Source organism: Dipteris shenzhenensis, chromosome 18 (genome assembly GCF_047967505.1).
Source record: "Dipteris shenzhenensis isolate YYH24624 ecotype China chromosome 18, Dip_SZ_1.0, whole genome shotgun sequence".
In the NCBI taxonomy this organism is placed as follows: domain Eukaryota; kingdom Viridiplantae; phylum Streptophyta; class Polypodiopsida; order Gleicheniales; family Dipteridaceae; genus Dipteris; species Dipteris shenzhenensis.
In genome coordinates this window covers 19,527,699-19,549,579 of record NC_141613.1, presented here as the reverse complement: position 1 = coordinate 19,549,579, position 21,881 = coordinate 19,527,699, and the positions used below count along the sequence as shown (strand labels likewise).

General features: G+C 41.1%; 1 protein-coding gene across 1 annotated transcript; it reads left to right on the top strand.

The window, feature by feature from the left end:
- The first annotated feature begins 754 nt into the window (after positions 1-754).
- On the top strand, positions 755-8,690 carry LOC147890915 (uncharacterized). Its single transcript, XM_087389709.1, has 6 exons — positions 755-1,054; positions 2,810-2,962; positions 6,898-6,991; positions 7,209-7,291; positions 7,501-7,654; positions 8,061-8,690. Exons 1-6 carry the CDS (start codon positions 899-901, stop codon positions 8,294-8,296), a joined length of 876 nt encoding a protein of 291 aa, XP_087245835.1. The 5' UTR covers positions 755-898; the 3' UTR covers positions 8,297-8,690.
- The last annotated feature ends 13,191 nt before the right edge of the window (positions 8,691-21,881 follow it).

Here is a 21,881-nt window from a genome sequence, read left to right as displayed (position 1 = left end):
ACAATAGCAACAACTGCAATGAGGGTTCAGTAAACATTATAATGATGTAACAAACAGTGCCATAGAACAAGAAAGAAGAAGACAATGATTCTCCATGTCATCTAAAATCACAAAACAATTGTGCGCAATTAAATGAGGCAACTAGCAACAAAATTTCCCTCCCTTAATTAATATATGTTTATCAAGAGCTATTTACTAGGAACTGCAAACTATATACAATGAGGCTGCAACATTTTCATACTCTCTTGTAAATTTTTTTTCAATTTTGTAATATTTACAAAATTTTAGGCAAGCTAGCTATATTTTAGTTTCATGTGCGTCTGCCCAAGAATGGGTGGATGGCGGGTGCTCCAATTAAAAGTAGCCTCCAGAAGAACGCACTTTCACACCCATCCACCTGTTGGGATTAAACAAAATGACATGGATGCTTAGTCATGGACGGGTGAGGGATAAAATTCGAGCGACCTCAACATGCCGCTAAGAGTATGTTCGCTAGGTTTGAGCCAATTAGGAACTAAACCTGGGTCCCTTAGGTCTGCAGGCTATTGGCTTTATTAGCCGAGGCAACATCTCGTTGGAGAATGATACAGTGCATTTATTGGGTACTTGCATGGGGAGCGTCCGCGCCTTGCGAAAGCAAAGACCGAAGGATGCTTGAATGTGTGGTTTACAGGGCGGACAGTCAAATTTCAATTGCGCGCACATGTGGGTGAAACCACCCCTAAGAAATGTGCAAATTCTCAAGAAAAACCATCAAAGATTCCCAAGTTTGAGACAACCAAGCCTTGTCTAACAAAAACCCTCCTAAAACCTCTCCTTACAAATGACACACTAAAGTCTCTGCCCTAAACCACAGCGGCCCAGTTCCTGTTCATCGCCAACTGAGGAGAGCTCAGCTATGGCGTCCTTCAAACTGCTAGCTCGGCATTTGGGTTGCTCCAGCCCTCGCTGCCTTCGCATTCCCTCTGCTTTCCTCTGCACCGATGCTCCACCTCGCTCCGCTCATCCCGTCTCCCTCGTCAACGGAGCTTCTCGTGGCCTCGGCCTTGCTCTCGTGAGTAGCTTCTCTTTTTCCTCCTCCCCTCATTTCAGATTGCTCATCTTCTCTGGATTTCCTGTCACCCATTTTCATCACCTTTGGGGGGCTTTTACTGGCCACACATTTTTACATGGCAGCAATGTTGACGCTTTTATCGTTTTCACATGGCAGCAATGTCGACGCTTGGCCATCAGAAAACCCTTAGATAGACCTGCTCTCCCCGTTGTTTTAAAAGAATAGTGACATGTTGGTAAAGTCCATTTCCCCAAGGGTTTGTAGTGTAGGCAACCCTTTCCCAACATTGGATGATGGCATTTTCTGCATGCGTCTCACTTGAGCGCTAAACGCATTTTGTGAAAATATTGTTTGCTAGGCAAGTTTGATTACTGAAGGCTGCAGGCTGTATGCATCTGTGAGGTAGAATCTGGTAGGTAAGCTTCGAAGAGATTGTTATTCCCACTTCCTGGAAGCTTGTAACGCAAATGAAATTTCCATGCTAGGCAACCTACAGGTTCTAATTTGGACAGTTTGAAGGCTTGCAAAGGTCTGGAGTTGAAAGTTCATTTCATATATGCTGGGCCAAATTTAGGTACTTTTCAGCGATTTGGTTTTTAGAACTCACGAGCTGTTATGGGCACTCTTCGATTTTTTAGGTATTCATGCAATATTCTATGTTGTAGTCCACCCCGGTCATTTACTCCTCACATGCAAGTGTAGTCCTCTAGATCGTGAAGTACTATTTTATGATTTGAAGCTTTTAAAGCCGAGCGAAGGCCATACCTGAGGCTTAACCCTGGGATTTTTTGAATGTGTTCTCTGCCATAGGTGTGGACACGCAGCTCTCGTTCATTTTTTGTTCATGTTGCAGCAGCTGGTCGATGCTAAGTTTTGAGGCAGTTAAGTTGGCAACCACTCCTATGTCTTGGCAACTTTTTGTCAATGGGCATCCCTACATGGAAGAAAGGCCACTCTGCACAACTGTTTGGCTGAGCGAGACTGCATTTGATTTGCTCTGCTCTCAAATGCTCTGGCTTGGAAAGGAGGAGTTGCCTTCCGCCTTGGCATAAAAGGCAGAATAATATGGCTTGGATTTTTGGTGTGGGAGGTCTTGAACTGAATCTTGTTGAAGCATATGGCTTGACGCTTTGGGTTCGGAAGTTCTTGAACTGAATACCACATATACCCTGTGCTTATAATGCTGTTTTTAGGATAAAATTGCAGTTTTCATGGCTTCATATATTCCGTTCTTTTCCCATGTCCTACTATGGAATGCAAACAAAGTGCATATTCTCTAGGCATGGAAAGCTGGCATGAAAGATGTGTGGTCATTGGTGTGTCACAATGGCCTTTTCTTAGTGGAACACGTGACCTGAAAACTTAGTGTAGCATATGACAGGATCACAATCACAATGAGTGTAGGTGATATCAGCATATTTGATGATCCCTGGCAAGTTGTGAAGTTTCATTTAAACTGTTTTTGTGAATCCTTTTTAATGGATTGGATTATGGTGGTTGTCGTGAGGATTGGTTTCAATTCACTTTATCGATTGTGTCTCTTGGTAGGAAGAAAAGTAAAAACTTAGTGACAACGATATGCGGAAGTGCATGTTTATATTGTGCTTCTTCTAGGAAGTGTGTTTGGGCTGCTTTTTGAAGTTGTTGAGTGGAAGGAATAGTCCACTATGTTCAGTGACATGCCTTGAAATTTATTCGTTGTTTGTTCAAAGTGTAAGGTACCAGGCAACTAATGAATTGTGTTTTGTTTGACAGGCTCAACAACTTCTGTCAAAGCATCCAGAGGCCTCTGTGGTTGCAACATGTCGAACTCCAGACTCTGCAGACAATCTTCGAGCTTTAAAGGAACAACATCCATCACAGCTGACCGTTTTACGACTAGATGTGACACAAGAGGACACAATAAAGGTGTGTGCAAGAATATATAGCTAATCATCTTTCCTTTTTGATTCCCTTTTTTGAGAGCTTTCTTCTTATGCATGATTGTTGGACCAGAAGTTTGCAATCATTATGCAGTCCACATCATCTTTATTAGTGCTATTTTTCTGGTTTGTTATACTTGATACTGAACACCTCAGATCCCGTGGTTATTCTTGCAGACTAGAATCACCAAGCTCATGTGAGGTCTTTAGAACAACAAAATTCTAAATTTGTATGATTGGACTTATTCTAGTATTACAAAGGTATATCATGTGAGGTCTAGGTGCCCACATTAAATAAAATTATTGATCGTAACTCCACCCATAATACGTCTTAAAACAGAAAGGCAATTTGCTATCATAATGACTTGCTAAATCTCATAGTGCTCATACTAGGTGAGACTTTTTGGTTGTGAAATCTCTGTGGCCGAGCTGGTTTTAAGTAGCTCCTAATCAAAACGATTAGCAAAGCTGAGTTAGTTAATCACATGTATCCCTTTTTGAAGCATTAAGTTGAGGGTACAACTACCAGTCTCACTGTTGTACCCTTCTTCTTGAAGCGTATGTACTACTGCTGCCCATTGCCTTTCATAAATGGTTCCATTATTGTCTAGTCAGAAGCAGTAGTTTCCAACATAGATTTTATAAGGGGAGTGTGCATTATAATAGAATTCATAGTGCATACGACAAGGTAATGGTTACATCAAAAGCTGCTATAAATTAGATGGTCCAAAGCATAGTTCCCACGACTTTCGAAAATGGGGAAACAGAAACTGGCACAAAACAGTATTTGGGAGTTTCAGTCACCGGAAGAAACGGTGGAAATGGAGTTTTGGTTTTAAGGTTAATAAAATATATTATATATATATAATAATTATTAATACATGTCATACAACAAGGCCTGAGAGGACAACAAGGAGGAGAGGAGAGGGCAAGGGCTGAGGAGAGCAAGGAGAAGAGGGCAAGGGCTGAGGAGAGCAAGGAGGAGAGGAGAGGGCAAGGGCTGAGGAGAGCAATGAGGAGATGCTGGAGAGGAGAGCAAGGAGGAGGGGCAGTGGGCTGAGAGGGGGGTTGTCGGATGAGAGGGGAGAGCAAAAACTGCCCTGCCTGCCAATGGGGTTCTTACTCGGTGGTTGAGGCGGGTATTTGTGCTGGTACTTTTGCTTCTATAGCTGAGCATTTCAAGCTCTTACATTGCTGCACTATGTATACGTCTCCCTGGTTAGGCTCCAGAGGCACTGCACAAAGGGGAAAAAAAACTGGCCTGCCTAAATGCCGTTTTTGGTTTCGAAAACAGCGCCAAAACGGTGAACCGTTTCGGGTGCCCAGAAACGCCAAAGTCAGAGACCATACTAACATTCCTAAGGTCCAAGGTAAAAGACCGTACGAGCATTCCTAAGATGCATAAAAAAAAAGGGGGGGGGGTTTTGCAACTTAGTTCCTTTCTCAAATAACAAGCCTCAACCCTAGGGAGTAACAGTTCCTTCTCTCTGAATATGTTTAGTGCTGAAAAGGTCTGTGTTGCGTGCACTCAGCATTGTGTGTGTGTGTTTGTAGCGAGCCCAAAGGGCATTACCAAATCCTCTTATAAGCCTCTTTTAGTTCATGATGCATTTTTGTGCAGCGAGCTGATTACCCTTATTTGATGATAACTCGACCTGAGGTCAACCTTTGAGAGGAACTTCGCAATCATAAGCTGATCCAAAGAAGTCAGCACCCTAGAAATTAAAACCTAGTTTTAATGGTGACCTTATCCCTATAAGCAATGCACATCCTAAATGAGCCATCCTTATTTTTGGCTAACAATACCTTGATGAGTGGCTATGCCTAAAAATGTTTTGTCCAGCAGCTCTTGTACTTGCCTAGCTACCTCTTGATTTCCCGCCTTTGACAACCTAAGCGGAATCTTATTATTAGGTTTTGATGCTTCTTCCAAAAGAATGGCATGATCCACCTCCCTTATTGGTGGGAGTCTATTAGGTGTGTTGGCAAACACATCTGAAAAGGTAGAAAGAAGGGACTGCATAGTCGTTGATATGTATTTTTCCTCCCTTTGGAGCACCCTAGACATCCACCTTTAGAATATATAACCCCACATTCTTTTCTGCCTTTTTTGGAGCTATGACTTTCATAGAAGACTTGATCCTATCCGATTGGATTCTTTCTCATTATGGTAGAAGTTCATGTATAGCTGCTGCTGCTCAAATTCTATGAAGGTTTCTCCTTGTGATTTCAGCCACTTACATCCCGTAACAATATCAACGGCTACCATGTCTAGCACATATAGATCATTACAAAAGGTATATGCTAGAATGCTTAAATTTGGCCAATTGACAGCACTAAGAACTCATGGTGAAATTCACATTAGCTGCCACTCTAGTTTTCAGTCTATGCTCCATATCTATGATGGGTTGTCTCACAGCTTGAGCTGTTTTAGAGTTCTTAAAATTATGAGTGCTACCATAGTACCATGATCCATAGGAATGTACACATCTCTTCCACAGATGCTCCCTTTAGTCTTAAAGTTTTTACCCCGTTTGAGCCTTGAGTGCCTTTTTGGGGGGTGGAAAAACTCTCTGCATCGGTATCCCAATACAGTTGCTCATTACCATGGCGAAATTGCATTGTTTGTCTCCTCTCCTTGAAGGCTGAATCATATGTTCGACATTTGACCAAACTTTTGGATTTGCCATGGCTGTTTGTATATCCTCTATACTTATATCCATACTCAATACTAAATAGTGGAGTGGGGATGCTCAGAAGGATGAAAGTCTTTGTGCAACTGTCCCAGCTTGTCAAATTCCATGTCAGAACCATTATCACTGCCATTTATTTGAGACTCATTGCTGAAAGATCTGCCCAGGTCAAAATTTGCTCATTTTCTGCAGCACGTTACTCAGGAACTTTAGCCTCCCCAGTGTCAAGATGCTTGTATTTTTAAGAGTAGGCTTTGTTTGAGAATCAGACAGTTTTACGTACATACTTTCTTTCCCTTGAGGAGTCCTTGCCTTGCATTTTGATCCATGCTACCTAGGTTCAAGCTTTTTTGCCAACTGCATCGTCTCCTCAAGGGACTGATCTCTTAAAATAAAGAAGCTGTCATGAAGTCATCTTTGCCTTAATGAAGTTTCTTTGCTCTCAATTCGTTGAGTGTTTTCTTCATAGAACTTGTTGATGAATGCAATCATATCTTCTCGGTTTGCTTCCCTGGGATGCAGGGAGTATTAATGATTAAAACGAGAGAGAGAGAGAGAGAGAGAGAGAGAGAGAGAGAGAGGGGGGGGGGGGTGGGGGGGGGAAGGGAGGGAGGAATGATTAAGAGTCTTCCTTGTCAGGCTGTTGGAAAATAAATATCTGACAAGTTTGGTCAGTTGGATCTATTAACATATAGTGATCCTTACATAGTGAAAGGACATATTACAAACTTGCTATGTAGTCAGTATTTGTTGGGCTGGCTTGTTTGCTAGTCCTAGTGCCTTGTTGCGGTGTTCCAAAGCTTCTTTTATGTAGCTTCCTGGCTTTTTGGCTGGCTGCTGTCCTCGCAGCCCTCTCTGATGTGTGCATAGGCTCTGCATCTTCAGATTTTGGAGGTTCTTTCTTCTCAGGGGATCTTGGGTCTTGCCCACCTACCCCTCTCCACCTCTAGATCATGTGAACTGGTTCCAATTTTGCAGATTAGATCCCTCTTAAACATTGATATGTCTTCCTTGAGGTATTTTTGCATTCCGTAACTGTCCATTGGGTTAATTTCCTCATTGTAGAACTGCATTTTGTGCTTGGGTTGTGCCATAATTTCTGTAGCATTTTCTGCATCACTATCTCCCTAATTTCACATGCATCGTCCTTGTGTGTGTGTGTGTGTGAGAGAGAGAGAGAGAGAGAGAGAGAGAGAGCTAGCTAATGATTAAGAGTCATCCTTGTCAGGCTGTTGCAAAAGAAATATCTGACAAGTTTGGCCGGTTGGATCTATTAGTGTCTACTGTAGGAGTTCTTCATATTCCAGATGTGATGGAACCAGGTATCCTTCAAAATTAGAAACAATTGAAGAGCTAGAATGTCTCTGAATATGGAAATTTGTAATTTTTGTTGTTTGTGCATTTATGTAGCTATGCCTTCAGATTGACAAGAAATCCTTCGCTGAATGCCAATGTTCTGACAAAAATGAAGTCCCTCGTGTTCTCTAGGCTCTAGAGGTCGTTAATTTATTTGGCTTTCTGTGGATGAAATTGCTACAGAGACTGGGCTACTACAGGTGGAGCGTGAGAATTTAATGCGTTCATATCAAATCAATGCGATTGGTCCTATTATTACTGCTAAGGTATGAAAAATCTGTTCTGAAGGGAAATACAGGCCATTCATTGTAGTTTGATTTTTATTCTTAAGCACGGAAGGGGTTGTGTAACAAGTGAACACATGTTTTCTTGGAGTAATTGATGTGGATGCAAGAAGCAGATCATTATGTTGGAAGTCCGCCATCAGTCCGTTCCCATCAATGCAGTGAGCTTGATATATGTTCTATTTCTGCAGCATATGATGCCACTCCTGAGATTGGGAAAGGGAGAAGGTACCGGAAGGGGAGGAGCGGTTGTCGCAAACATAACGTGTAAAATCGCATCTATGCGAGATAATCAAGTAGGCGGTTGGTATGCCTATCGAGCTGCAAAGGCCAGTCTCAACCAATGTATGTGAGCAATGTTGAGCTGTCTCCTCCGTAAATATTTTGTTCTTGAAAAGGGTTTAATTGCATGTTTTCTGATGCAAAAGAGGTGAAATGTTGTAGCAAATCCTTCAACATCATGTGTGCGCATGTGCGTACGCGTGTGTCTCTACATATATGAGGGGGAGAGAGAGAGAGAGAGAGAGGGGGGGGGAGGGGGAGGGCAGGGAGAGAGAGAGGGGGGCGAGGGGGGGGGAGAGAGAGAGAGGGGGAGGGCAGGGAGAGAGAGAGGGGGGCGAGGGGGGGGGACGGAGAGAGAGAGGGGGGGGGGAGAGAGAGAGGGGGGGGGGGAGAGAGAGAGAGTTTCTGAGGTTCGTCCAGTTTATTCCCTGAGAGGGAGTGACTCATTTGCTTGCGTTGGCTTTTCCAGTTTCAAAGACGTTGGGAGTGGAGTGTACACGCAGGAAAGAGCCTGTTATCTGTGTTACGATACATCCAGGAGTTGTTGAATCAGAACTGTCAAAACCTTATTCACGCGATCTTCCTCCAGAGAAGTTGTTCACCCCGGAGACTGCAGCAGAAAAGCTTCTCGCTGTTATTGATTCACTTCAAATGGAAGATCAAGCAAAATTCTTTGCATATACAAGGGAAGAGATTCCATGGTAAGGCCGGTTATTAATTTTGGAAAATATCATTTTTTCTTTGGAATGTCTGAGTGAATGAGTTGCTTGCTTGGTCACTCACGAGTTTACTTAAGAGCCCTTTGAGCGGGTCTTAGAATTTTCAGATAGCACTTTGACATTGGACTTACGCCACTGGACAGTTGTTTGTCCTAACCTGTTTGGCAAGTCAGTGGAAATCGAGGCATTGAATTTTGTAATAGCAGTGGATTTCGAAGCGGTACTCTCAGGTAGAAGTTTTTAAGTGGGTAAAGACATGTGCTTAGAGAAATCTTGACAAGAGCTTCGTGTGAAGCAGGTCTGTTTATTGCATTGTATGGATACCTTCTGCGTTTGTTAATATGTCCAAGTTCCTGTCTATACGAACAGGGGTTTTGTTTTTTGATTTTCTGCAACATATATTGATGTCATACTGGTTTATAATTCCTGATTTTCATTGTTCCTTGCATTATGGAAGTCATTCAAGTTTGGCAAATAAATGTAGCGGCCTTCAATGAATAGAAATGTCACAAACCTTGGAAGTAGCCAAGAAAGAACACATTCAAATGAACCTTGACTAAGATAAGCAGCTCATTTTACCGCCATTGGATTATCTAATCCTTGTTATGCAAAGTCGCACAACATTTGGGGGTGTAAGTTTGCAATACATTTGAAAAATTAAGTGTCACAACTTGGAGGAGATCGTATTTGACTCATGTATAATGAGCTTTGATTTATAATGAGTTGAGATAATGAATTCCTGAGTAATTACTCAAGCATGTAGTGTATTATGACCCTTTCCTGAAGTGTATGATGGCTTGGAAAGTAGACATAAAAAAAGTTTCTAAGAAGTCAAATGCGAAGTCAAGTACAAAGAGCTACACCTATGTGGTTTGATAAGCATGTTAACATTTCTTGGATGAACTCCATGTCATGGACATCATATTGGCTAATGGTATAGCTTGAGGCAACTTATGACCAAAATCTTGGTTCTTTGAGACATATTATACTATAATGATATCTAAAATTGGAGATCTTGTACATATGAATGAGAAATCTCTTAACTATGATATAATAGTCGTATAAGCACACATGTTCAATCGATATAAGTTGGAGCAAGCACAATCACACGTGCTCTAAAAGTTCCTAAGAGGTCAAGTGATCTTTGCCTAAATGAAGTCGATTCATTACTATATCAAAGCTATATTTTTTATAAATAGCTCATGATCAGATATGATAGCAATTGACACTTTAAACATAATAAAGTGCATATATTTTATTAAGAAAAGAGTAATTAATCTAAACAAAGGCTTAGCTTTGCTTAAAAACCATGAAATAACAAAAGTGGAACAGGCACATGTGAACTTTCAGGAGGAAGAAGATCAAGCACTACTTCTAGGTAATCAACGAACTTGTAATGGGCTACATAATAGGATTATGAAGCTCAAGGGATTGTGGCCACCTATTGGCCAAATCATTGTGGATGAGCATGCCTCTAGCAAAATCCACTTTGAGATATTTGTAGGGATTAAGGAGACCTTTGCGATGGATTATTTTTCAGCTATCCGGGAGCTCCATAGGGAAGATGTATGCACAACAAGCAAGGATGTTGTCTAAAAATGCAAGCATCAATAAATTAAAAATGTGAACGTCATTGATTAAAGCTACATCTGCATTATACATTGTGTTTCAATCATGTAGCTTGATAACATCCTTTTCGTTTGAAATATGAGTGGAATGGATAGGCATGTAGGTTGCAAAGGAAGAAAAGGAATCTCATGAATATGATCCCTTTCAAAAGGTTAAGGAATTGGAAGTTCAAGGCACAAATGTATGGTTTTTTGTAAGCTTTGCTTATTACTATTTCTTATTTTATTGTTTTTGAAACCCAATATTTATTAATATTTAGTCTTTTATTGATATTTTTTATGAGTTTAGACTTTTAGTATGCATAAGCATTTAGAACATAGATAAGAGTCAATTTGTGGTTCTTCTTTAGTGAAATAGATTGTATTACCTATCGCACTAGTTTCTAGGTCCTCTTGCACATCCATCTCATTCAAACAAACATAGCCCATTCATGTCCACATTGATTATTAGTCTCAAGGATACTCAATTTGTTTTTTTGAATAAAGAACATTTATATCAATTTAAATTGGCAATTCAATCCAACAAATATAAAAATGCTTATGCTCACCTAGAATGCACTGTAGGAAGCCAGGCCTCAGTAAGCAACATGTCTTCTTTGCAAATTTGACAACAATCTGCTTATTGGATCCTTCAGTGATGGCTTTGGTCTTGAGCATAGACTTGAGTTAGAGCACATTAGTTCTCAATATTGGAGTGCATTGAGGAGGTATATTTGTATTTGCATGTTACTATCACTAGTGATTTTTGCTCTTCAATTGATTAAAGAAATGGACATCTTGGAATCATTACTTGTGTAGGTTTTAGTTCTTTGTTGTAAGTCATATACAAGAACTCTATCTTTTACTATATAGCACTTTTGCTTACCTCCATTTTAAAGTCTAATTGGAAAGTATTTTAGCTTATATGTGATTGGAACAAATTGTGATTAAAGTATATGTATCTAGGTTAATACATAACCTTCAATGCACACATTATTGAAAAAATGAAATGTAGTCTTAGATATTTGCAAGTTGATCATGGGTTTAGGGTCAAAATATTATTCCACTTTCTAGTAAACCTATGTTCAATATGCCAAGTCCTCTATGCAGCGACTTGCTTCTTCTCATCGTAGTTCCATTAGGCTTGGCATATGCTATGCCATATTGCATGTCGACCCCCCATGGATTTTTGGGACTTTTCCTCTACCTCTTTTCATTCATCTATTCTTAAGCGTTCTTGCTGGGCTCTAAGATAGACGCCTTTATGATCATATCCCACTTCCCTTGTCTCTGCTAGATTTTGATTTGCCGCCTCTGAGACACACCATTGATCCATCATCCATGACACACGTGCTTGGATTGACACCACCTTCACCCTCAAGTACATTTCCATTACCACCACGTGTGACTACAATTTTTTATAGGACTCCTAAGTACCCATCATTGGTCACACACCTCCTACATGGGTTTTCTTTGCATTGCCTTAGACCTTAGCATCTACCACACTCCTATTATCTTTGGGGGCCAGGATAGCTGTAGCATGGGATAGACAAGAGAGAGTTATGAGACATCACACATAGTTGAAATGGGCAACATTCTCCTCACCACACCATAGATAAGGTCTTTTGCATGAGTTGGCATACACCTCCCTGTGAAGCACAAAGGCATCCATCGGGAAGGTCTTCTTCATTCTTGCAAATCTTAAAGGGGATCTTGCTGAAGGCATGCTTATTCATAGCGATTTAGTCAATGAGTGGCCACAACATCATCTTTTTGTAGTCCATTGACTGAATGCTAAGATAGCTGATGGAGTAGGGACCCATTTGCCTCATTACTATGGACAAACATGCCTCAAACTTGATCCACTTAGATGCTCTCATCTAAGATGGCACGTAGCATATTGCTCGTTTCAGCTATGTGTGATGCCCATGTGATGGGTCATACCTTCCCCTCATTTACCCTATGATGCTACAACTATCCTGTCCTCAAAAGATGATATGGATATGGTAGGATGCTAGTACCAAAGGTGATGCAAAGAAATATTCTATAGAAGGAGATGACAATCCAAGGAGATGTGTGACTAGTGATGGTGGCTACTTGGGGTCTACCAAAGACTAGTCACATGTGGTAGGGATGGAATGGAACCCGAGGATGGAGATAGTGCCAATCCAAGGAGGTGTGTCATCGATGATGGCTCAATAGGTGTGCTATTAAAGGTGGAAGATAAAATTTCAATGGAGATAAAAGGGCAGTGGAATATCATCATTAAGGATAGTTGAGAGCCACACAAAAAGTGACTCAAGATTTGACAAATGGAGAGATATAGAGGAAGCAAGAGCCTAAAACCTTAGAGAAGTGGAGATATAATACTTATCCAATGTGATAGAGCATATACCAAGGCTCACGAATGTAAGATGGGAAGAAGCAGGTGGCAGCACCGAGATGCAAGATGGAGATGGGACATAGTACTTGATATCAAGACGAGCAAAAGGAGATGCGAATATTGATACTAGAAGATGGGATTGAGGAACAATGTGCTCGATGAATGTGAGGCCATCTTGTGGTGAGCTTAGAATTAGGGAATTGCAAGTGTGTCCTAGGAAATATTGGCATGGGCAAAAGATGAGGGTGCTAGATCGAACACGTGTGCAAGTGAGTGCAAGTGCCTTCATATGGACATATAAACACACTACTCCATTTTTCAAATGAACACATCATCCATTGTTATGTCTGCAACAAAAAACAAAGCATGAACTTGTAGCATCTTAATTATGTATTGCAAGTGCAAATTGTTGACAACGAAAGTTTGAGTAAATAAGAACATACCCTTAGTAAATTATGCCTTAGAGGTGGATAAAAAGCCTAGTGCCTCATCTAAGCCTTGCATCATTCTGGAATTGTATGACACAACAATATATTCAATCTTAAGGTTGTCCATCCATTAAATGAAAGCAACATATGTCTGAGGAAGAATAGGACACTCTAGTGCCTTAAGCAAGTTATACATGCATGAAAATAGTGCTCTTGCTCACTCCAGCACAGCGTGTAGATGATGGTCGTGATCATGTCACAATCAGATCCACATCCACACATGTGCATCCTAGTTTATGGTACACATCATTAGATCCAACAACTTTGAAGAGACCTTTCTTACAATGACCACTTCCTAAAATACAAGCACCACAAAGATGCATTGACAAAGTAGGCATAGTTGTTGCTTGCATGTTTTGCCTTTGTGCTAGTCTCTTGGCATGCTTTGGTGAAAGAGCAGGCATATTATGATTAGTATGTCAATGACTAGTAAGCCTCCACCTATGCCAACACAATTAACTAGCATGATATCACAATTTTCTAATATGGTAGGACTACTACCTAGCATAATAGCAATGCTTGGCTATATGCCAACACTACAAGGGTAGTACTAGATAATTGTCGACTACTCTGTACATGGCAATGCAAGTTTGCTAAACAACTCAATGGCATATTTAACTAGCAAGGTAGCACTATTATAAACAGGGGAACCACTACTAGCTGGCATATTAGTAGTGCTAAGTAGTAGCATAGCATTGCTACATAGGTAACTATGATAGCCATGATAGCATTGCTACATAGGTAAATTAGTAGGTAGCTATGAAGGGAATGCTGCCCTACTCTCTAGGATTGCTAATTGTAACTAGCATGGCAACACTATGAACTAGCATAGTAGCTTGTGTTATGTAGCATAGTAGCAGCGCTAGGTAGCATGCCTTTGTGCTAAGATAGCTATGCTAAGAATGATGCCTTTGTGCTGAGTAGCATTCCAGCATTACCCAATAACATCTTTGCAGAATTAGTGTTCACAATGTATTAGATTTAATAAGACCTAATAGTTATAAACCATGAACACAATATGCTCAAACATTAGCATACATTTCTAAGGTTGTATCTCGCCTTCTTAGGCTCATTGCATGTGAAGCCTACCAGTGCATCCCTCCCTATTTCAAGTATCATTGACTTTTTCCAAAAAGTGCATGGCATGCTAGAATCACATGCAGCCATTCACTGATGTAAAACTCAATCCTACTCCAATTATGTAGAAGTTTGGCACGGTCTTTTTGAACCTGAACCATGTAGATTGCTCTAGTTGCATCTTTCCCTCCTTCCTTGAGGTCAACCTTCCAAATTCAATGTGTTTGATAGCCATGAATATCCTTCTTTAAGGACTCCCTAGTAGACAAAGGCAAAGCCTTTGACCAAGCTTCTCGTGGAAGGGTGTATCATAGTTGAGGACCTTATAGGAGTTGATCATCTATCTATAATATATTAACCATGATAATCATTTAGGACAATGGAAAGAACATGAGCCCTTAGATTAAATTGATGAATGTAAACCATGAGATTAAAATTTGGTACATCGTGCATCTCTAATTTTTAACTGCATTTAGAATTGTGAACTGTAGGCACCATGTGAGTTTTGTCTACATATTACCTTCTTCTAGTAGAGAATGAAAGGCAAAGTACTGACAACGGATTTGATGGTCGCACACAGACATTTACCTTTGTTCAAAAGGCATTTCTTAATCAAAGGGGCAACAAAGGATTCATATATTTCTTTATCAAGTATTCGTTGATAGTTCATCTCTAGTTTTTTGGTTTTCATATGCTTTAGCGTTGTGTTATTGGCATCTGAATTAGCTCTTTGCCTAGACTATCCATGCAAGTATGCATTCCACTCGCTGCATAATCGTCGTCTCCACTCCTAAATTGTCAAGTGTGTTCCAACAGCCCACAAAAATATAATTTGCTTCTTGATCAACAACGTCTGATATCAATATCGATATTATATAAAAGCAACATTCAACTTGCTTGAATGTCTAAAATAAGGAATATCCTCTCCCAGGAATGCATAATCCTAATGGAGTCAACAAGCACTCGTGTCCTAAACCAATCGATGATCATTAGAGGGGCAATGTAGAACTCCTAGCATTTTCTTTTGAGTAGAACTACTTTAGTTCAAGCTTCTTTGATACTTCAATTTTTGGCATGCTGATTTATGCAGACAGCTCGGCCAATTCCATTTTGCCTACTCATCATACAAGTTGTCGTTGCTCTTAGCAAAGAGCATATCACACAATTCACTTGAAAGATGTCCTTGCACAATGGAGGTCATATGAGGAGACCTTGAGGGCCTCATGTCTGCTAGTTTTGCTTGAAACTGATGTGCATATTATTCTGTGACTGTCGCCAACAAAGTCACTTTTGCAATTTGTGTGCCTGCTATCGATAGCAAAGCTGTTAAGATTAATCTAATTCTTAACTAAGACATTAATAATTATGTGCTTAGCGGGCATTTGTTTTATTTTAGTTGTAACCAAATAAGTCATTCTATATGAACGTGGATTCAAATAATAATGCAACTTCTCTTTTTGGCCTGCCCTTGGGGTAGCCTTAGCAATTCAAATTTGGCAAAGCAGAAATTGTGCATTTTTAGAAATTTTGGAAGTGAATTTTTCTTATTGGACAATATGTTGACTCTTCTTCATTGGACTTCAATGAAGACTTTAAAGTGGTTGACTCTCTCTCTCTCTCTCTATCTCTCTCTCTCTCTCTCTCTCTCTCTCTCTCTCTCTCTCTCTCTCTCTCTCTCTCTCTCTCCCTCCCTCCCCTTCTTTATCTCCTCAATTCTTCTTACACACCATCTCCACCTTTTCTCCCTCCCTCCCCTGCCTCTCTCTCTCTCTCTCTCTCTCTCTCTCTCTCTCTCTCTCTATCTCCTGTAGTCTTCCTCCACACCATTTCCTTTTTGTTTGCTTTTTGGATCTTGGGCAAGCCTTATGAATCATTAAATATCGTTCACCTTGTTCCAATATGTCTCTTGCTTTGTCTCCACTTGCAATTTCTCTTCCTTTTATCAACGCATTCTTGTTCTCTCATCTTCCTTGCACATCATTCACTGCTTATTTCTTCACATGGTATTAGGTGTGATTCGTAGTAGTTGATCCTTCCCTTGATTTAACCTACCACCATGAAATTTTCCCCGAATAGTCATCGGATCATGGCATCATTTGTAGAACTGTCATCAAGCGACATTATGAAATTGAAAAATTATTGGATTCCAACTATCGCCTCTGGGTGAGAAAGATGGAAATGCTCTTTGTCTAGGACAATGGCACATTTGTTCCTCCTAGAATCTCCCTTCCAAATGCCCTAAAGGGATGAGAGTTGTGAAATGAAAAGATGAGATCAATATAATTCTCCAATGCGGAGATACACAATTCAGTTGGTTCATTCCCTAAAGACAACCAAGGCCATCTGGGACATTGAGTTGAAAAACACATACAACCATAAAGACATTTTGACACAAGTTAATGCACAGTGACACTTGCTTAATCTGCAACTTCAAGAATCTGAAAATTTCAAACTCTAGCCCAAAATATCAATCCCAAGCATCAACTTTGAGTTACTACCTTAAGAAGTTTTCTTTATTTCTTAAAAGGAAGCCACTTGAACATTAGGGGAGAATTGGGGTCTCCAAAGGGCCCCCAATTAGTGTTTCCTAATTTCAAGGGATTAGTGAGGTATTTGAGGTGTACCAATGGGAGGTGGAGGGTGGATAGATCTACAAACAGCCCCTATTGGCTGCTTCTCTTACACTGGGGACCACTCAAACCATCCCCCCCCCCTCAACCCATGCTTGACCCTTCTCCCATATGCACCTCCCCCAAACAAACCTATAAGTCATTCAAGAGGTGGTGGGCCCTTCTGGGTGAATTTTTCCCCCCTCTCAGCTTGTTACAGGCCTACCCCCTCCTCTTCTCTGGTCCAGCTCCCATTCTCCCTCCATTTTTCAAACGTGGGAATTCATTTGGCATCTTCTCTGCCCCCTCTTGCTCTGGTCCATTGTGTTTCTCCCTCTCTAGCACCTCTTGTAGTAGCTGCTCATTCTCACTCCATTCCTAGCTACAACACCTCCTACAGTAGCAGCTGGTCATCCCCCTCTGCTCTTTCTTTCTCCATTCCTAGCTACAATACCTCTTGTAGTGGCTACTCATCCCCCTCTGCTCTTTCTCCCTCCATTCCTAGCTACAACACCTCTTGGAGCAGCTGCTCATCCCCCTCTACTCTTTCTCCCTCCATTCCTAGCTACAGCACCTCTTGGAGCTTCTCTCAACCTTCAGTTGCACCCTCTATACATTCTCCCTCTCTCTCCCTCTATCGAAGCTGCTCTCTCCCTCCAAGCTACACTTTCTAGTCCACTATTGCTGTTGTGACCTCTGTACAAGCATGGTGAGGAGACCATACATGTACTCTATGTCCCATAGGAGCAAAAATGCACTGGGTGAATGGGTGCCTTGCACTTACAGCTTGAATGATTGAATAGTCATGAGAGGATCTGCGAAGGGTCCACATAAGCTTCCTAAGAGCAAAAGAGGTGATCTTTTGCATGAATGGAAGGGCCACATCATGAAGTTCAAGCTTGGGAGGAAAGGATTTCTTGCAAAGGTGCAACACATCTACATGGGAAAGGACATGCACCTTCCTCCGTCAAGCGATCAATTGACAATACCATCGCAGTGTAAGTCTATATTTTGTGTAAGATTTTGAAGTGTAACGAGTCAGCTTGAAATTGTATTTTGAAATAGAACCAGTGTAATGAGTCAGTTTGAAATTGTATTTTGAAATAGCACTTGTGCATAGTAGATGTATTTCCTTCAGACTTTGAGGAGTGGGAACCAGTCGAGTGCTTCTTAGGTAGGTTTACTACCATTCATGAGGATTTAGGAAGGAAAATGCATGTTGGAGAGAAGTCCTCTGCTTTGAAACATAGAAATATTTATTGATCATGCCAAGTACATTACTCCAAGGACAGCATCAAGCTATGGCCATCTTCAATGCATTGCAACACCACAACTTGAAGACATGGATTGTAGAATGGTGGACAAGAACAATGCAATCATACAAGGAAAAGATTGCAAAGGATGCGGGCATGGCCATGAAGTTTACATTTGGCTCTAAATGGGTAAGGTTGTCTTGGTTTGTGCCTTTGCACATTTTTGCTTCTTGTTTTTAGAATATCTGGATGCACAGAACAAAAACCATGTGGTCATGCAAGTGCCTACATGAGAATACCCTCGAGGAATTGCATGGGGTGAATTGGGGAAGCAGGTTAGGTGAACAAAAGGGTGATCTGTTTCAATGCCATGTATGTAAGGACAATGTGGTTGTCAAATACCACATCTCCCACCAAAAGTTATATTTTGCTTTCCAATATAGACGTTGGAAGAAAACAGGTGGCAATTGGCTCCCCCTTGACTCTAACGATGATGATAATACAACAGTAAGATTATGTATTGGTTCTCATTTAGGAGATGACAAGAATGTGACTGTCACATCACAGTGGACTCTCAGGGACATGCGGGAACACCTATTGGTCATGGAGGATGGCATGTTTGAGTCCTTTCACTTTACCTTAAATGGTGAAAAGGTAGGAAAGCATGCAGAGAAGCTCGTGCATAGTGCCACTTTTATCCCTCTTGCAATATTGAAGATTATAAACAATGTGGGGTGGAACAATTATGGATTTTGACATTTTCCAATTAATAGTGGTGCAATTAATTTTGATGGTTTGAATGGTTTTGTTTCATGTCAATGTCAAGTTTTTCCCAAAAAAATTATAATGCTTTTTATTTTTTATATTTAGAACATTTGGGTATATATAGGTTATAAAGTTACTTTAGTTTCAAAGTTTCACTATCATAGCCATAGTTCTCCTAGCTACTAAACTACCATGGATTCTACTAGGTCTGCCTTCCACAATTTCATCTCCCGTACTTTATTAATTGATAGAGAGGAGTTATTTCCAATCTTTGATAAGAGCATAGATGTCCTAGGCACCTACTTGGGAGCCCGAGATGATTTTGAGGACCTCATCAAGTACATGCAAGACTACATCGCGAGTTTTGCATATTAACTTGATGAGTCTACAAAAAGATGTGTCCCAGTTGATTATTTGAAGTACTTGTTCAATCAAGAACCCAAGTTCGTGAAGCGTTTAGATCGCTTTCGAGCCCCGCTCACACCACCCCTAGGGTTTAGGGAGGTGGACACTGATGACCTCCTAGCATGTGGAGTCATCGAAAACATAGGAAATAGGTTCCTATCCTAGGAAATGATCTTTATTTTCCTTCTCCAAGAGGGACAAATGGAAGAGGAGGCCTCGACCTCAGCCCTGACCCTGCCCCTGCCATTTCCGATCCTCTTATTTCTGTAGATGAGCCCAACATCTACAATGAAGACCGCATAGATGAAGAAGCTAAGGAGCAGGAAGCTGCATTGGCCCTGGAAGTGCTCCAGCGACCTCTTGAACCCCATTCTACTTCTCAAATTCCATCTACCTCGGGCACCACCTCTGTTGACCTTGTTGAGATATCGAGCTCCACTCGTGATATGCCAGGGTGACCATTGTGTATTTATGTCACTGACTTGTTAGCTGCAGATGAGGTTGATACACCGCCCACGAATAATAGCTGGATGACAGCTATCCTTATCTACTCTAGTTTGTGGCTCAGTTAGTATGCCACCTTAGTTAGTTGAGTTTGGTTTGAGACGCACATATAGGGTTCTTCTATTTCTTTGTACTAGAGTTTTTTTGGCTTTCACAACTAAGAAGAGAAAAACTGTTTTCAGCCTCCACCTGTGTGTGTATTCCCCCATTGTATATGTGAGAAAGCCGCAAGTGAGACTCCTTCCCTCTCTCCCACTATCTTCACATGGTATCAGAGCCTTGTTCGTGGTAAGGAGCTCAAGAAAGCAAACCAAGTCCGCGGTGTCCTGGTAAGAGGACCAGTGTTGCTTTCCTTTTTCAAGTTTGGGAGCAAATCTCTATAGGTAGCATAGCCAGAAGTGCAAGAGTGCACTGTCTCAGATTGGGACGCCCTTCGTGGTGTGGCGAGAGGGCAATATATGCTGCGGGTGAGGGCAAAGCCTTTGGTGACTTTATTTTTCTGATTCGAGGCCATTTCGGGGCCCGTTTTGAAGGCGGAAGTTCTTCACAGGCACTCAAAAAAAGGCCCTGTTTTTGCTGTGCGACCACTGCTCTGCTGGTTGGTGAAAAGTTACCACAGAAATTGCATTGTATGCCTGTGTGCAGAGATATTAGGAGTTGCAGAATCATGCTTGTTGCCTGTTGATGCAAAATCGTCACTAGGAAGTGATTGTGTGGTCAAATACCACTTTCGTCAGTTTTGCAGATCTGCCCGTGTGATACAAAAGCTGTGTTTTATTGCAGTGACATAATATTTTGCAGTGTTCTATAATGGCGTCTGATTCTCTTTCGCAGATTGTCACTGAAAAGCTTGACAAGAACAACTTCCAGGCATGGAAGTTTAGAATGACAAATTTCCTTATGGGAAAAGGCTATTGGGAGTTCATTACAAGAAATGAAGAAGAACCAGTTCTTCCTAATGTTCCCAATCAACAGGAAATGCAGGCATTTAAAGCATGGCATGAGAGAGCTAGAAAAGTTATGTACTGGCTGTCTATCAGTATTTCGGATTCTATGATTGTGCATATTTAGGATGCAAGTATGCCAAAGGAGGCATGGGATACTTTGGCAAAAATGTACAACACAAATACGCAAGCCAGGAAAATGCAGCTCAAACAGGAGTTGCACAATGTGCAGAGAGAAAATATGAGCATCAATGACTACCACATGAAGGTGAAGAAAATTGCAGATGCACTTGCTTCCATTGAGTCTCCAGTGGAAGATGATGATTTAGTTTTTGTGACCTTGAATGGTCTAGGAAAGGATTATGCATAGTTCCGGACATCCATTGCCATCCGTGAAAAATTTCCTGATTTTGAAGAGTTGTTTGCTCTTCTAATTTCTGAAGAGCAGAGAAATGGGGGTGCATCTCCTTCAGGAGGAACTTCAAAAGAAACTATCTTCTACTCAAATGCTAAAAGAGGTAGAGGCAGAGGTGGAGGAGGCCGATCTGCAGGCCGTGGTAGAAATCAGAATATGCAGTAAACTCAAGAAAACCAGTCCTATGGAGGAGGATGTGATAACTCTAGAGGCAGGGGGAGCCAAAGAGGCCGTGGTGGATGGCAGAGAGGCCAAAATGCAAACAACAATGTTGAATGCTACTACTATGGTAAAATGGGTCATATGGCTAAGGACTGCTACAAAAAGCAGAATGACATTATGAATGGAAAATTGCAGCAAGGCAATTATGCATCTTCTAGTAGACAGGGTGATGACAGAAATGAGCATCTATTTATGGTGCAGCACATGACCAATTCTGTGACAAGTGCAGAAGAACGAAATGATGTGTGGTATGTTGACTCAGGTGCGTCAAACCACATGACAGGTCATGCAGAGTGGATGCAGGATGCAAGGAAAATGGAAAAACCAGGATTTGTGGAGACTGGTGATGATACTGCACATCCTATTGTGCAGATTGGTAAAATTCCTTTGTCTATGCAGGATGGGAAAAAAAAATATCTGTCTGATGTATTTCATGTCCCGAACATCACCAAGAACCTCGTTTCTGTTGGTCAAATGGTTGAGCAGGGCTTGCAGATTAGATTTCATCCTCATGGATGCTTTGTTGAGGATATGAAAAATAACGGTCGCTTGGTAGCAAAAGGAAAGAAGAAAGGCAGGATGTTTACGTTGGATGCGGACATGCTGAATTGAGTGCAGCAAAGTTTGCACATGGGACCGGTGGAGTTGCAGATATTGATATCTGGCATAAACGCATTGGTCATGTTAATATACAGTGACTTAAATCAATGCAAGCCCAAAATATTGTTGCAGGATTGCCTAAATTCAAGGTTGCAGAACTGCATAAGGTTTGTGAAGCCTGTCAATTTGGAAAACAAGCAAGGAAACCATTTCCTAGGCATGTTCAAGAGAGTAAAAAGCCATTGGAATTAATCCACTCTGATGTGTGGACTACTAAAGCTGCATCTATTGGAGGCTAT